Source organism: Nannobrachium achirus (genome assembly GCF_963921795.1).
Source record: "Nannobrachium achirus genome assembly, chromosome: 20".
Classification (NCBI taxonomy): Eukaryota; Metazoa; Chordata; class Actinopteri; order Myctophiformes; family Myctophidae; genus Nannobrachium; species Nannobrachium achirus.
This window is the reverse complement of record NC_137827.1, coordinates 11644233-11658605: the sequence shown is the minus strand read 5'-3', so window position 1 is coordinate 11658605 and position 14373 is coordinate 11644233. Positions and strand designations below refer to the sequence as shown.

Sequence of the window (14373 nt, the reverse complement as noted above, 5' to 3'; positions counted from 1 at the left end):
AAAAAACACTATAATTGTATCGTGGACATTTAATTTATTGTGATATCGTCCTCCGTCATGCACACGGATCAATTTACCTTCTATTTGCCGAGCTGCATATCCGCTACCATTTAACCCAAGCTCACAACGTGTCGCATTGTTTTTACATAGTAAAATTTACTTATAATATACGTACTTGATAGAGTCTTTTTTTCACTCTCTACCAAATCTCTTTACCAAAAAAATAGCCGATCTACAAGCTCACAACGCGTCGCGTTGCGACGCGTTGCGACGCGTTGCGAGCTTGTTGATCTGCTATTTTGTTGGCAAACGTTCCGCCACCAGCATAATAGATTTTGACTATCGCGATAACATCGTAAATCGCGATTTCCTTTGTCACAATAACCGTGATGTGACATTCTCATATCGTCCCATCCCTGATCTCCTCCAGTGCAAACCAGAATACAAGGTCCCCGGCCTGTATGTGGTCGACTCCATCGTCCGGCAGTCCCGGCACCAGTTTGGCACGGAGAAGGACGTGTTCGCTCCACGCTTCAGCAAGAACATCATCGCCACCTTCCAGCAACTCTACCGCTGTCCTCCGGACGACAAGGTTAGACAGGCCTTTAGGGGACATTTTTGTATTTATTTTGCCTGTAGTTTTCTTGCATGCAATGTCATTTACGTAAATAACTATGGGGTATGCCTTAGTAATCGATGGCTATCTGTTTAACTACATGAACCCTAGCGTCCCCTATTCTGGGTGCAGATCTACGAGCTCACAACATGCCGTGTTACAACGCGATTTGAGCTTTTAGATTGGTCTAAGATATTTGATGTAGAGAGGAAAACGGAGCAGACGTAGTATAGAGCCCTTGGACTCTGTTCCTTGAGGGGGTCTACATGGACCCTGTAACTCTTAACTCTTGACACTAGCTCTGTAACTATTGACAGCGTACAAATGGAACCAAATGGACCCTAATGGGTCCATTTGGTTCCATTTGTACACTGTCATAGTTGAGGGGAGACCTTGAAATTAAAGGTTTGAGAACCATTAAGGCAACTATGGGCTCCCAAACCTTTCAGGCCACAACACCTCAAAATATTTTCTTAACTTAATATTTGTCAATTTGGCATTGAACTTCTCATGTGCAGATACCCTGTATACACATATACTGTGTGTTGGTTTGTTTACTGTTGAGTGAGAAAACAATGTTGCACATTAAAGGGGAATACCAGTCATTTTCAACATTGAACTATGTCATTAGCATACCTTAGTGTTGTAAGAAAAAAAGTCACCCAAAAACTCTGGGAAACTCGTGGCGGCGTCAGACAACGGGAATATCTCATGAGGGTGCAGAGTGCAGAGTATGAGTTAATGACATAGTTCAAAGTTAAAAAAATAGTTCAGGAACCGCTGGTTTGATTGATTGAAGAATTTATTAGAAGTTTGCATAGGAAAAAACTACAGTTTCATGACGGTACAAATCACTGGTACACGGTCAACTAAAAAAAAGAGATCCTAGTAAGCTTTTCAGCTTATTTACACCAGGAACCACTTGAGGTAACCGGTATTCTCGTGACTGACTGGCTTTCTGTGTTTTGCAGAGTAAGATCGTGCGAGTCCTCAACCTGTGGCAGAAGAATGCCGTCTTCAAGAGCGACATCATCCAGCCGCTGTTGGACATGGCGGCCGGCCTGCCCCCGCCCAGCGTCACCCCGGTCCTGCAGTCCAGCAGCGCTCCACCCGTCAACAACGCCACACCCGGTCAGTATTAACTATAAAGAAAATAGCAGATATACAAGCTCACCGCAGCTTGTATATCTGCTATTTTTGAGAAAAGAAATCGTGAAAATGCGTGCAAATCAAATATCAGTGATATTTTTGACCCGATTCTATAAATGTCTTATAAATCCTCTTCCAAAGGTTTTTTGAAAAATACTTGTTTTTTTCTACGTTAGTGGTTCTCAGACTTTTTCATGTCAAGGACCCCTAGAATTATGTATTTGGCCGCCGACCCCCATCTCGAAATATTATGTATCAGGGACCCCCCAGAAGCAAATATTTGAGTTACAAATGTTTGCTTTAGAAATACATATATTCAAAGATTTGCACACATTTTCACGACTTTTCAAAAAAATAGCAGATCTACAAGCTCGCAGCGCGGCACTCGGTGCCGCGCTGTGAGCTTGTATATCTGCTATTTTTCAATAGCTAGGCCAATGATTAGCTCCAAATAGAGTACCGAAGTACCTGACGTCACTCCTTCATCCCCTGGCTCGCGGAAGTAATTTCTCCACGGAGAACAACATTGGGTCATCTTATTATCGTCTCCTATAAGAACTGTGGTCCAAAAATAAACAAACTACAGTATATTGTCGGTCGATGGCTCTGTATCGTTTACGATAGTCACTCGTATTTGATACAGTCTGTTTCTGGCGAATTTTTAACTAATTTGGCGGCGGTAACATTAGCGTTTTCTCTCCGCCAGTTGATTCTTCACATCCATATGAGTCGCTGAGCTCATTTGTAACCTTTTGGAACACAGTTCTTATATGACGCGATATGAAAAAAAGTCTAAGGGAATTCAGAATGGGGGAAAAAACGTGAACCGGTTAGAATGTGTGAATTACGTCAGACTTCGGTGCTCTATATTATCATTCTTAACCCAAGACCTGAGGCCTAACAGTTTTTCTGAAAAACTTACAGTATGTTGCTATATATATATATCGTTGCTGTCGGACAGAAACCTCCTATTTCCGTATTTTTAGCATTCTGTGTTTTTTCGTAAATGAATGCTCTACTTGATCATATACTACAGAAGCATCAGAGGTAGAAGATCCACAAGCTCGAAACGCTGCGTGAAGCGGCACGTTTCGAGTTTGTAGATGTGGTACTTTTGCTACTTCCTAAAAAGTAACAGTTTTTGACATAATGAGGTATCCACCCGACAGAGACGTATATACAAATCTCAAATGACACGGATGCTTTTTAATGTGTCAAAGTATTTAACCGGTTTCAGTTAAATAGCTTGCATTTAATGGGGGCATAAGTGATATTTCTTGTTAAAATAAGTGCTCTATAAGTAGCTCTATAGTTTGATAGTAATCATTGCTATTGCAGTGTTTTAAGTAACGGGGCTCTCCAGCTCTTTAGTAAACATCCAATCAGAAGAGAGAACTCACACAGGATACAAGAATACAGCAATAGACAAGTGAAAGTGATGGAAAGAAAAAAAAGAGCAGACAAAGTTTGAATTGAAACACATAAATGGGTTCTTTCTCCTGGTTGGATGATGACATTTGTAACCCTGTTTAAAATGCATTTTCTGTTTATTAAAGAGATGGGAGAGCCTTGTTACTGAACAAACCCTCTATAGCAACGATTACTATCAGCTTTAAAATTCATACTTTACTGTTCATTAAGTTGCACTTTGTCGTTGCGCCTGCTAAAAGTACTCTCTTCATTAGTGTCAGGTAACTGCATTTGACCTTTTAATTAGTGTCCATCTCACAGACACTTCTTTAAAAAGTGCCACAGAGATTATGTGTCTTTGTATGTCATCCTAGAAGCCAGACAATCAGAGATGTCTGCCTACTGATAACGTCTGTTAAAATGAATGGGCTTGGATGGCCAGATGGCCAAAAAACAGCCTTAACTAACAAACCTACGCTACTACGCTCACTGCTTTTGAAAACCAATCCTGCTACTAACTCTGTCCATAGCGTTAGGAGTTTTCCAAACACCCTTGGTACTTCAGCGGCCGCAGCCTCGCGTCTATAGTTAAAAAAAATAATAATAATACACTTTTGCTACTCACCAAAACAAAGACGGCTTTAAGATGTTTAAAGCCTACTTTCCTTAGTGGGGAAAAGAAATGTACACCAAAATGTAAAATAATCCACCAGATGGGAAAAATGTTTTAGTTACTACATTGCGTCCTCTACAGATCTTGTCAACAGAAAATATCAATTTATTTTTTCTACAGACGAGAGGTGTAAATATATTCTGCATCTTGGTTACAAAAAGACCCGCCTGCCTCCGATTGGCCAGAGCTTGTTGCGCCCCCACATAAAGCGGACCATGTTAAATAACTCCCAAAACCCCTGCGATACCAGATGACACCGTGGCGTCACCATTGAACATTAGTCCACCAACCCCTGCGCCTTGGGATTAAATCCACCCCATCGCATTGTTTATTTATTATCTAAATACAAGTCGCAAGTTATTTTATTGGGTTTAGGCAAAGTTTTTGTCGCCCCCAGCGAGGTGGCCCAGCGAGGTGGCCCATTTGGTAAGAAAAGACTAAAAAAACAGTTACAACATCAGAGGCGAGCCGTCACTAACGGGCTTGAGCAACGAGACGCACCACCGAGCGAGGCGAGCGAGTTGCCGTGCCGAAAGTTCGGAAGGCCCCTAGAGCTGACTCCGCGCTGTTCGAGTTATGTCCCGATAGGGACAGAACCGTGAATTATTGCCCACCCCAGGCTATGCCAGCACCGAGCACTATTTTCCGCCATGGAGGACAGCCAAGCAGTGCTGTCCTCCTGGTGTGTGAAGCATGACTAGGAAGCAGTTCCCCGTAACTGAGATGCAGAGAGTCTGCGGCCTCGTAAAAAAAAAAAAAAGTGATTGAAAGTACCATAGCGTTAAGGAGAACTCCTTCTAACTCTATGGACCAGGGCTTATCCTGCTACCCAGCCCCCGTGTGAAAGGACAGCCCTGAAAAGTCTTTGCATTGGTTCTGTGAAGCTGATGTATTTTTCTTTTCAATTTCCCCGAATTGTTTCCACCCAGTTTTGGCCCCTACGTTGAAATTAGATGTCACCAGACCACGTATCAGTAGGCGGAGATATCTGAAATCCTGGCTACGCGAGACTAACAAAGGTATATGATATTAACACATTTGTTAATAATAGAATAGAAACAAACATCTCCACAAACCCAACACATAATGGCTTTTTAACAAAAAGTCAACCACGTTGAGAAATTCATGATGAATTGATTCATGTCGTAGAACAAACAAAACGTGAATCTGTCTTAGGCTTCATGCTAAAGCAAAGACCTTGTATTCTGTGCATCTGTCGTAAACCCTTATGGTGAAAAACAAACAAAAAACTACATTAAAACTTGGCGAGGGAACCTACGTTTTTTTTAGGGCTGCAAACAAAATGAAGCACTCTTACTTGAACCCTTCTCTGTGTGTATCGCATTATTACTTTAACCATTACGTTATGCTTTAACTATTGAAAAATAGCAGATATACAAGCTCACAGCGCGGCACCGAGTGCCGCGCTGCGAGCTTGTAGATCTGCTATTTTTTTTTAAATCTTGAAAATTTCAAATTTGAATGTTTTTGACCCGAAAACTGACTCTTACTTTAACCCCTCTGTGTCTGTCTGTGTGTGTGTGTCTCTGTCCACCAGGCACTCCGGCCACGCCTGCCACTCCGGCCACCATGGTGCAACACAGCGGCCTGCCGGACTGGGCCTCTCAGATCTCCAATACGGACACGGTGGCAGCCGTGGCCCAGATCCTACAAAGCCCACAGGGACAGCAGGTCAGTCATGGACACAATGAATGCACTAGTAATCCATTTAGGTAACATGTCATTAGGTCGAACACACTTTGGATCTACCACCAAACTCTAACCCAAACCCTAATCCTAATCTCAGTAAAACTATGCCTAACTCTAACCTCAGTAACCGTGACGCGGGTGATTATCTAACCTGCCGACGCTGTTCGACCCAACGGGAGTTCGACCTATGGGGCAGTCCCCATCCATTCATCCTACCATAAGAATGATTCCGAATTTTGTCCCTGTCATTCGTTGATATATTCATCAAATAAAGTAATTTAACAAATTTACTGCCTCCCCTGATAGTCCCGTTAAAAGCCCTATGTACCTCTCCCGATAGTCCCGAGACTTTAATGTGCTTTAATCACTATAAAACATTAACAAGTAAAAAACGCTGTTTTATCGGATAGCGTTGTCTAATCGCCCGACCGGAAGTGCTTCCGGTCGCATTTCCGGTCTGCGCCGGATATGACTTCTGTATCCTGTCGGGGGCGGGACCACAGTGCAGCTACCGTTAGCTTCCGTGTAAACAGTTGCAGATGGAGCTCAACGATGGAGAGGGTTTTTTTTTTCAATCGATTTTTTTTATTTGAAAGCTGTGATCGGTTCTACACACGCCTGGTACATGATCCATGACACGCACGCACGCACGTCCCTCTCTAATATTTGTGTCTCACTATTATGTCTCCCACAGTGAGACAGTATGTCTCGCTGTGTGTTGCATTCTGTGATGCATTAATGTCCCGCCGTGTTTCGTTGTTATTCTGTGTTGGACTCACTCATGTCTCACTGTGTTGTTTTGTTATGTATTCACATCTCTCTGTTTTGTGTTATTCTGTGACGGACTCATGTCTCACGGTGTGTGTTCTGTGACGGACTCATGTCTCACGGTGTGTGTTCTGTGATGGACTCATGTCTCACGGTGTGTGTTCTGTGACGGACTAGTGTCTCACGGTGTGTGTTCTGTGACGGCCTCATGTCTCACGGTGCGTGTTCTGTGATGGCCTCATGTCTCACGGTGTGTGTTCTGTGACGGACTCATGTCTCACGGTGTGTGTTCTGTGACGGACTAGTGTCTCACGGTGTGTGTTCTGTGACGGACTAGTGTCTCACGGTGTGTGTTCTGTGCATGTCTTCATGTTCTCAACCCATGTGTTCTGTGCATGTCTCCAGCTGCAGCAGCTGGTCCAGAGCCTCCAGATGCAGCAGCAGAAGCCTCAGCCCTCCCTGCTGCAGGCTCTGGACGCGGGCCTGGTGGTGCAGCTCCAAGCCCTGACCGCCCAGCTCACCGCCGCCGCCACCGCCAACAGTCTGAACCCTCTGGAGCAGCGGGTGTCCTCCTTCAACAAGGTAACGCCTGGCCTGCCCTGACCACTAGTGATGGAAGGAGCCACGCACGTGTTTTAATTGAACGTAAAAGTATCAATACTTCTGCCAACGGCACGAGCGGCACTCGCCCTCAGGGGCGTCACAAGGGGAGGGAGGAAAGTGGGACTGAGTCACTAGGGCCCAAGGTGGAGGGGCTTTAATTATTTTATACTTTAGCTATTGAAAAATAGCAGATATACAAGCTCGCAGCGCGGCACCGAGTGCCGCACTGCGAGCTTGTAGATCTGCTTTTTTGAAAAGTCGTGAAAATGTGTGCAAATCTTTGAATATTTGTATTTTTTAAGCGAACATTTTTAAATAAAATTTTGCTTCTGGGGGGTCCCTGGAACTAAATATTTTGAGATGGGGGGTCTGTGGCCAAATACACATCATTTTGGGGGTCGTTCACATGAAAAAGTTTGAGCATCACTGACTTAGAAACATAGGTTTTTCAAAAAACCTTAGAAGGATTTGAAATATTCAAAGACTTGCACAAGTTTTCACGACTTTTCAAAAATAGCAGATCTACAAGCTCGCAGTGAGCTTGTATATCTGCTATTTTTCAATAGTTAAAGCACAACATAATTGAAGTGAATCCTTGTACCCAGGGCCCCGAATTTGGTGCAACACCCCTGCTCGCCCTTAGGGCTCGTGCCTGAGGCAACGCAGGCGTGATGATAATCACGATAACACACACCCTCTTGTGTAATATTGGAAAATTAATTACATCAAACATATAATTTTCGAAATGTCTGAGTGAGTGTCTGTCTGTCTGTCTGAAACAGCGTTTCTCCTCAGTGGCTGGAGCAATTGATCTGAAATCGCATCACCATTAGCATATGAACACACCTGACATAACTGTGAAGCCCGTTTTTCACTTTCACAAATCATATGCTGTATATTAGCATTTTTATGGTGTATCTACTATCTATTCTGCGTCTAGCATGAGGCATATCTATTCTGCATCTAGCATGAGGCAACATGTTTAACCAGCTGTGTGTGTGTGTGTGTGTGTGTGTGTGTGTGTGTGTGTGTGTGTGTGTGTGTGTGTGTGTGTGTGTGTGTGTGTGTGTGTGTGTGTGCGCGTGCAGGCAGGCGGGTGTGTGTGTGTGCAGGCGGGTGGGCGGGCGGGCTGGGGGGGGACGGACACAGTATCTCTGTAGCCATTAAACGAAACGGGTATTTCTTACATTGATGCTCCTACATATTATCATGCAAGCACCAGTTAAAGTTACTTTCCATCCCTCATATACTGTGTGCACAGTGCACATCCCATAACCCACACACTGCACATCATTTCGGAGCTCATATCTTTGAACGGGTAAGGGCTAGTTTTATACATTTGAAAGCCTCTCCAAAATGCGAATTAATCGAATGACTTGTTTGTCGATGTGCTTCTGTGTTTGATGCAGAAACTTCTGGGTCAGTTTGACTTTGGGAGTGACTCTGAACGCGGCGAGGACGCTAAAAAGGACAACTCATCGTCTCAGATGTAAGTACGGAGCATAAATAGCTTCATACTGACAATGGCAATAATCAATGACAATGATTAGATGTACATGAAAGCTCTAATTGAAGCGTGGCCCCTCCCTCCCCCGTGCAGGCCCATGGTGTCTGACTCCATCAACAGTTCCCTCTTCCACCAGCTGGCGGAGCAGTTGCAGCAGCAGAACCTGGAGCAGTTCCAGAAACAGCTGATGGAGCACCAGCAGCACCAGCAGAAGGTCAGAGCAACTCACTGCACTCTAGACTAGTGTTTACACGGAGACTAGAATACATACATACACAAATAAAATACAGTACAAGAAACAGTAGTTGCACAGTGACATGTACAGCCCATCTCGATCTACACATCCTCCTCCCGCATAATAATTAAAAACATCCCAGCCAACATTCATAGTCACCTCAAAACCTCCGTCTGCCCTCAAGGAGTGACAAAAGGACAAAGGAGCACTTGTACCTATTATAGTTATACTTAGGGGTGTAACGATACATTTTAACAGCGACACGTTACGCATCACGATACATGGTTGACGATATGATACATGGACGATATTGGTTCATTCATGACGATGCGATACGATCCGATTCAATGATTTAAAATCGATATAGTAACTATTTAGCAAAGAAATGAAATCGGTGTAAAACGTGTAAAAATGTAATTAAACACTGTGATTATCTAGAAAATACATAGACATTATATTTCAACACATATGGACAAACCCACCTTGACATGAACACAGAGATTACACACATTTATCGATAGTCCAAGAGTAGCTATAAAGAATGGAAAGGTAATTAGACCCCTCTTTTTAATTTTCCCTCTTAAAATTGCCAAATACAAGTCCATAATTCCATACAATCAATTATTTGCATTGCAAAACGATTCGATACCGATTACCACATTTTAAAACAATACGATACAAAGCCAAAACGGTATGATATTTTGATTTTGCAAACAATATAGTAGATCATTGCAAATTAAAGTTGATTTTTCGATTCAGTTACTATATCGTTACACCCCTAGTTACACTTATATGTCTCGTACCTCCTACCTGACGGCATTAGCTAAAGTATAAAATAATTCCAGGTCTTATGGGTTTAAAGAAACAAGTGTTAACTGTGGTGTAACTGTTACAGTCTATGAGCATGGAGGGACAGGACTCCCTCTTCGGCTCAGAGAACTCAGTGACGACGGGCCAGAGCAGCAACCAACCACTCCTCCCTGAGCCAGAGAACAAGATGGACGAATCCATTGACAACCAGCAGCAGGTATGAAACTAAATCACATTCTTATACTGATGGCTGATGACTGATGACTGCATATTTCATTCAAGTTTGAATATGATGATTTCAGCTTGGCATAAAAATCATTGTTGGGTGTCATTGTTTTTTTTTTTTTTTTTTCATAATCAAGGACAATAATTAGATGTACATGGCAGGGCTTTACATTAACTTTTTGAGGCACTTTTTGGGGAAGTACATTTCCCATTCAGTTGTCCGGGAACAAAAGTCACCTTTCCCGATAAAAATGAGACATTTCACAGTCATTTATTTCTTAAATGCATGCATAGGAGTCAGACACTGAAATAGGACGAATAACAAAAGGACTGTAACGACCCCCCCTTAGTATGGGCAGTCCACAGTCTGTATACAGCACAAAGCTCCTTAGTATGGGCAGTCCACAGTCTGTATACAGCACAAAGCTCCTTAGTATGGGCAGTCCACAGTCTGTATACAGCACAAAGCTCCTTAGTATGGGCAGTCCACAGTCTGTATACAGCACAAAGCTCCTTAGTATGGGCAGTCCACAGTCTGTATACAGCACAAAGCTCCTTAGTATGGGCAGTCCACAGTCTGTATACAGCACAAAGCTCCTTAGTATGGGCACTCCACAGTCTGTATACAGCACAAAGCTCCTTAGTATGGGCAGTCCACAGTCTGTATACAGCACAAAGCTCCTTAGTATGGGCAGTCCACAGTCTGTATACAGCACAAAGCTCCTTAGTATGGGCAGTCCACAGTCTGCATACAGCACAAAGCTGCTAGGAGCGTCACAGAAAAAGTGAAACCAAGAGCCACTTGTCCAATGGACGAGTACATTTTGAATGAGCGTGTACATTTTTTATGAACTTTGTACTTAAAGTTTAAAACTATACTAAATAAGTGTTCAGATAAATTCAGAATATTATCAAAAGATCTCGTGTCACCCCTGGACTGCCGTCACGGCACCCCAGGGTGCCCCGTCACCCTCTTTGAAAACCCGGGGTTCCCACGGTCATGAAATTCCTGGAAATATTTTGAAATTAGAAAAATATTTTTCCAGTACTGGAAAAGTTTTGGAATTGATCAAGGGTCCTGGAAGGTGCTGGAAAAAATAGTTATGCATTGTCCTTGGTTATTGATTGTGTTAATACCTCTGAAATGACAAATTAAACATTGGCCAAATTTTCAAATATTAGAGGCAGAAATTGTGAAAATAGCCGATTAGGCGTTGTGAGCATGTAAATCTGCTATTTTCACAATAGAAACGTGTTATACAAAATTCCTCAACTCTTAGTGCTCGGGTGGGGGGTCCCCAGTTAAAATATGATTATTTCGGGGGTCACAGCCTGAAAAGGTTGAGAACCACTGGCATACACTACCTGTCTTTGGGCATTGCACATAGGAGTAAGCGACTTGTTATTGAGCTGAATTATTGTTATATAGTCCTGGAAATTGGGTTAAATATTCTGGAAAAGTTTTGGAAATGAATTGTTAAAAAAAAATGTGTGGGAACCCTGAAACCCCTGCACTAGGGTGTTATAAGGAAGGTTTGAAGGTAGAAAAGGTCTTCTTACAGAACGTCTCTGGTGTTTCAGGACATGGACATGGATCTGGACGACGGTCCAGAAGTTGTGGAAGAGGAGATCTTTGAGGCAGAGGAGAAGAAGGCCGTCAGTGCTCGCTCCAGAACCCGCTCCAGATCACGCTCCAGGTCGGGCTTTGTCTTTTACTTATGTATTTGTGTCTCCAAAGTGTGTGAGTGGCTCTAAGGATAGCTCTGTCTGTCTGTCTGTCTGTCTGTCTGTCTGTCTGTCTGTCTGTCCATCCATCTATCTGTCACTTTGGTTCCAAACAATGAATCATCTTGTTTAGTTTTTACTCTGAGGAAGACGAAGTCAGTCACCCCTGCAAAACTATAAAACACGTGCAGATGTGCTTTAACCAGTATTTTATGCTTCAGCTATAAAATAAAATAAATAGCAGATATACAAGCTCAGAGCACAGCACCAAGTGCTAGGCAGCAAGCTTGTAGATCTGCTATTTTTGAAAAATCTAGATTTTTTTTTTTTTTGCTAATCCTTGAATATATAATTTTTAAATACATTTGTACCTGAAATATTTGCTTCTGGGGAGGTCCCTGATACATAATATTTTGAGATGGGGGTCGGCGGCCAAATCCATGTAATTCTAGGGGTCTTTGTCATGAAAACGTTTTGAGAACCACTGATATAGAAACATAGGTACAACAGGCAGAAGTCTCGCTTGTCCAAACCATTAGGTTGGAATTTGTTGTGCACTTACATGAACTCTGGAGTATGAGCTCCTCTCTACACATTTTGGTGGCCAAATGGCCTTTCCTTTAGCGCCACCCGCTGGCCTAATTTCCCACACAATATTCTATATCTCAAAATGTAATTCACCCTTTGTCAGCCTTCTGATTCAGGCTCCTTCTGCCTTGTCCCGCCCTGGTTCCGACTTTTTTATATTGAATTAGCTAAAACATAATTTTTTGAGAAATACAACCATTTAAAAACCATTTAAAAACTTGCCCAGTCACTATACTGCACCTGAGAGGCTCCTTTTACTGAAACCAAGTTTAAAATGAGAATAGAATACATAAAATATCAATAAGAAGCAACTGAATTGCAATGGTAGTGGATGAAGAGAAAGGACTTATGACAAGACAAGCAACCATTTGGTGCAAAGAGGGGCGGACTTGACAAAGGGTGAATTGCGGGGGGTTGCCATGAAACTTGATGAGACTTGATGACATGTATGCCTCTCAGAGGCATATGAACTCTTACCTGTTTGAGTGACACCATGCCCTTGCCTTTAGTGCCACCCTTCAAGCCAAAATGTCAGCTTGGCGCGCGAGATGCCTCATGATCTAATAGGCAGTTAACTGTTGAGAGAATGCATGACAATCTCAGTTGACTATATCATTAGCGGGCGCTAGCAGGGCTTTTAGACTCTTAATCTTGTTTTCCTTTGGGGTCCCTCTCTCGTTTACATCTCAGAACGGTATGGCTTGTGTATCTGGATCGAATCCAGCGCTTAACTTAAGCCAAGTGTGTTGTTGTTTTAAGTTCCCACAAATGTACTTAACTCTGCTTTCAGAGTCAGACGACTTAATTAGACCGGTGATTATTTGGCCGACCGTCTCCGAGCCCGTCACACGAGTCCGCCACACTCTGGCGGAAAGCAATTAGGCTGCGAGCCGAGTCTTAATGAGTGCTCAAGTGAGCGAGAATTAAACGGAAATATAGACCAGGGGTTTTCAAAGTGGGTTACGGGGCACCCTGGGGTGCCGTGATGGCAGTCCAGGGGTGCCGTGAGATAATTTGATAATATTTGGCATTTATTTGGACACTTAAAAAAACATTTAGTATAATTTTAAACTTGAAGTACAAAGTTATTTTCAGTCAGTTCTAACCAAATTGGCTATTATCTCAGCGTTTTCCTCACAACATAATCACTAGAATATGCTATAAATATAAGGTGCTGGGAGTGAAAATTATGAATATCGTCTCTGTCTGTCAAAAAACCTTGCATCTCCAAGTTTCAAATGTGTATGTTTTGTAGTCAAATAAAAGCCCTACTTCATCACAAATAGTGAAAATAGCAGATCTACAAGCACACAACGCCTCACATCGCGAGGCGTTGTGTGCTTGTAGATCGGCTATTTTCACTATTTTAAAATAATAACACAAAAAGAGAAGGTTTTGGACATACAATGTTTCCACCCGACAACGATGATATAATATAGGGGTGCCTCGGATGAAAAAAATATCATGGGGTGCCCTGAGACAAAAACGTTTGGGAACCCCTGATTTAGACCACTTGCGTTGCGCCTGTGGCGTTGAATACTTTGCCAAATAACTTTCTTCCCCGACCGCTGGGGTTTCTCTCTCTCTCTCACCGCAGATCCCCTAAGAGGCGGAGGTCCCGGTCGCGCTCCGGCTCCCGCAAGCGGAAACACCGCAAGAGGTCGCGCTCGCGCTCCAGGGACCGCAAGAGGAAGACGTCGCGCTCCTACTCCAGCGAGAGGCGCGCCCGCGAGCGCGAGAAAGAGCGGCAGAAGAAGGGACTTCCCCCCATACGCTCCAGGACGCTGAGTGGTAAAAGAAAATGATCTTTTCGATTAGAACAGGGGTCTTCAACAGGGGGTCCTCAGAGTTACTACAGGGGGTCCTCCAAATCTTTGTGTACTAGAAACTTTTTTTCTCTCTTTTTATACTAACCACTTGAACCCTAGTGTCCTTATGTTGAGAACTCTAGCCAAAAAATAGCAGATCTACAAGCTCACAACGCCTCGCGCTAGTTTATTAAGTATTGACGGTTCAAGTGATTAAATATCTGAAAACTCAAATTGACATGAATCCAAAATACACTGATGATCGTGCTCTCAAACAATGAAACTATATGGAATCTCTGAACAGGTTGTGGGGGGTCCCTGCTTCGTCTCTCTCTCAAACTAAGGGGTGCATTGCCTGAAAACGTTGGAAGACCCCTGAATTAGAAACCAAACGTGTCATAACCCCCGAACTTGGATTCTTTTACATTCTGGAGTGTCTGCCTTAAAGGTTTTTTTCACAACAAGGGTTCATATTTTAGATTGTAATTGGGGGCATGCATGCAAATCAAAATCGTTAAAATCCCTAAAATGATAGAAAGAAGTAAA

At 43.0% G+C, this 14373-nt stretch overlaps 1 protein-coding gene across 1 annotated transcript in view; it reads left to right on the top strand.

The window, feature by feature from the left end:
* scaf8 (SR-related CTD-associated factor 8) overlaps nt 1-14373 on the top strand; it is a 63860-nt gene that overhangs the window by 34757 nt on the left and 14730 nt on the right. Inside the window, 10 exon segments of the mRNA XM_080751460.1 lie at nt 431-592; nt 1588-1747; nt 4778-4867; nt 5407-5540; nt 6732-6908; nt 8339-8418; nt 8530-8650; nt 9567-9698; nt 11288-11403; nt 13617-13810. Coding sequence (XP_080607586.1) covers nt 431-592; nt 1588-1747; nt 4778-4867; nt 5407-5540; nt 6732-6908; nt 8339-8418; nt 8530-8650; nt 9567-9698; nt 11288-11403; nt 13617-13810 — 1366 coding nt within the window.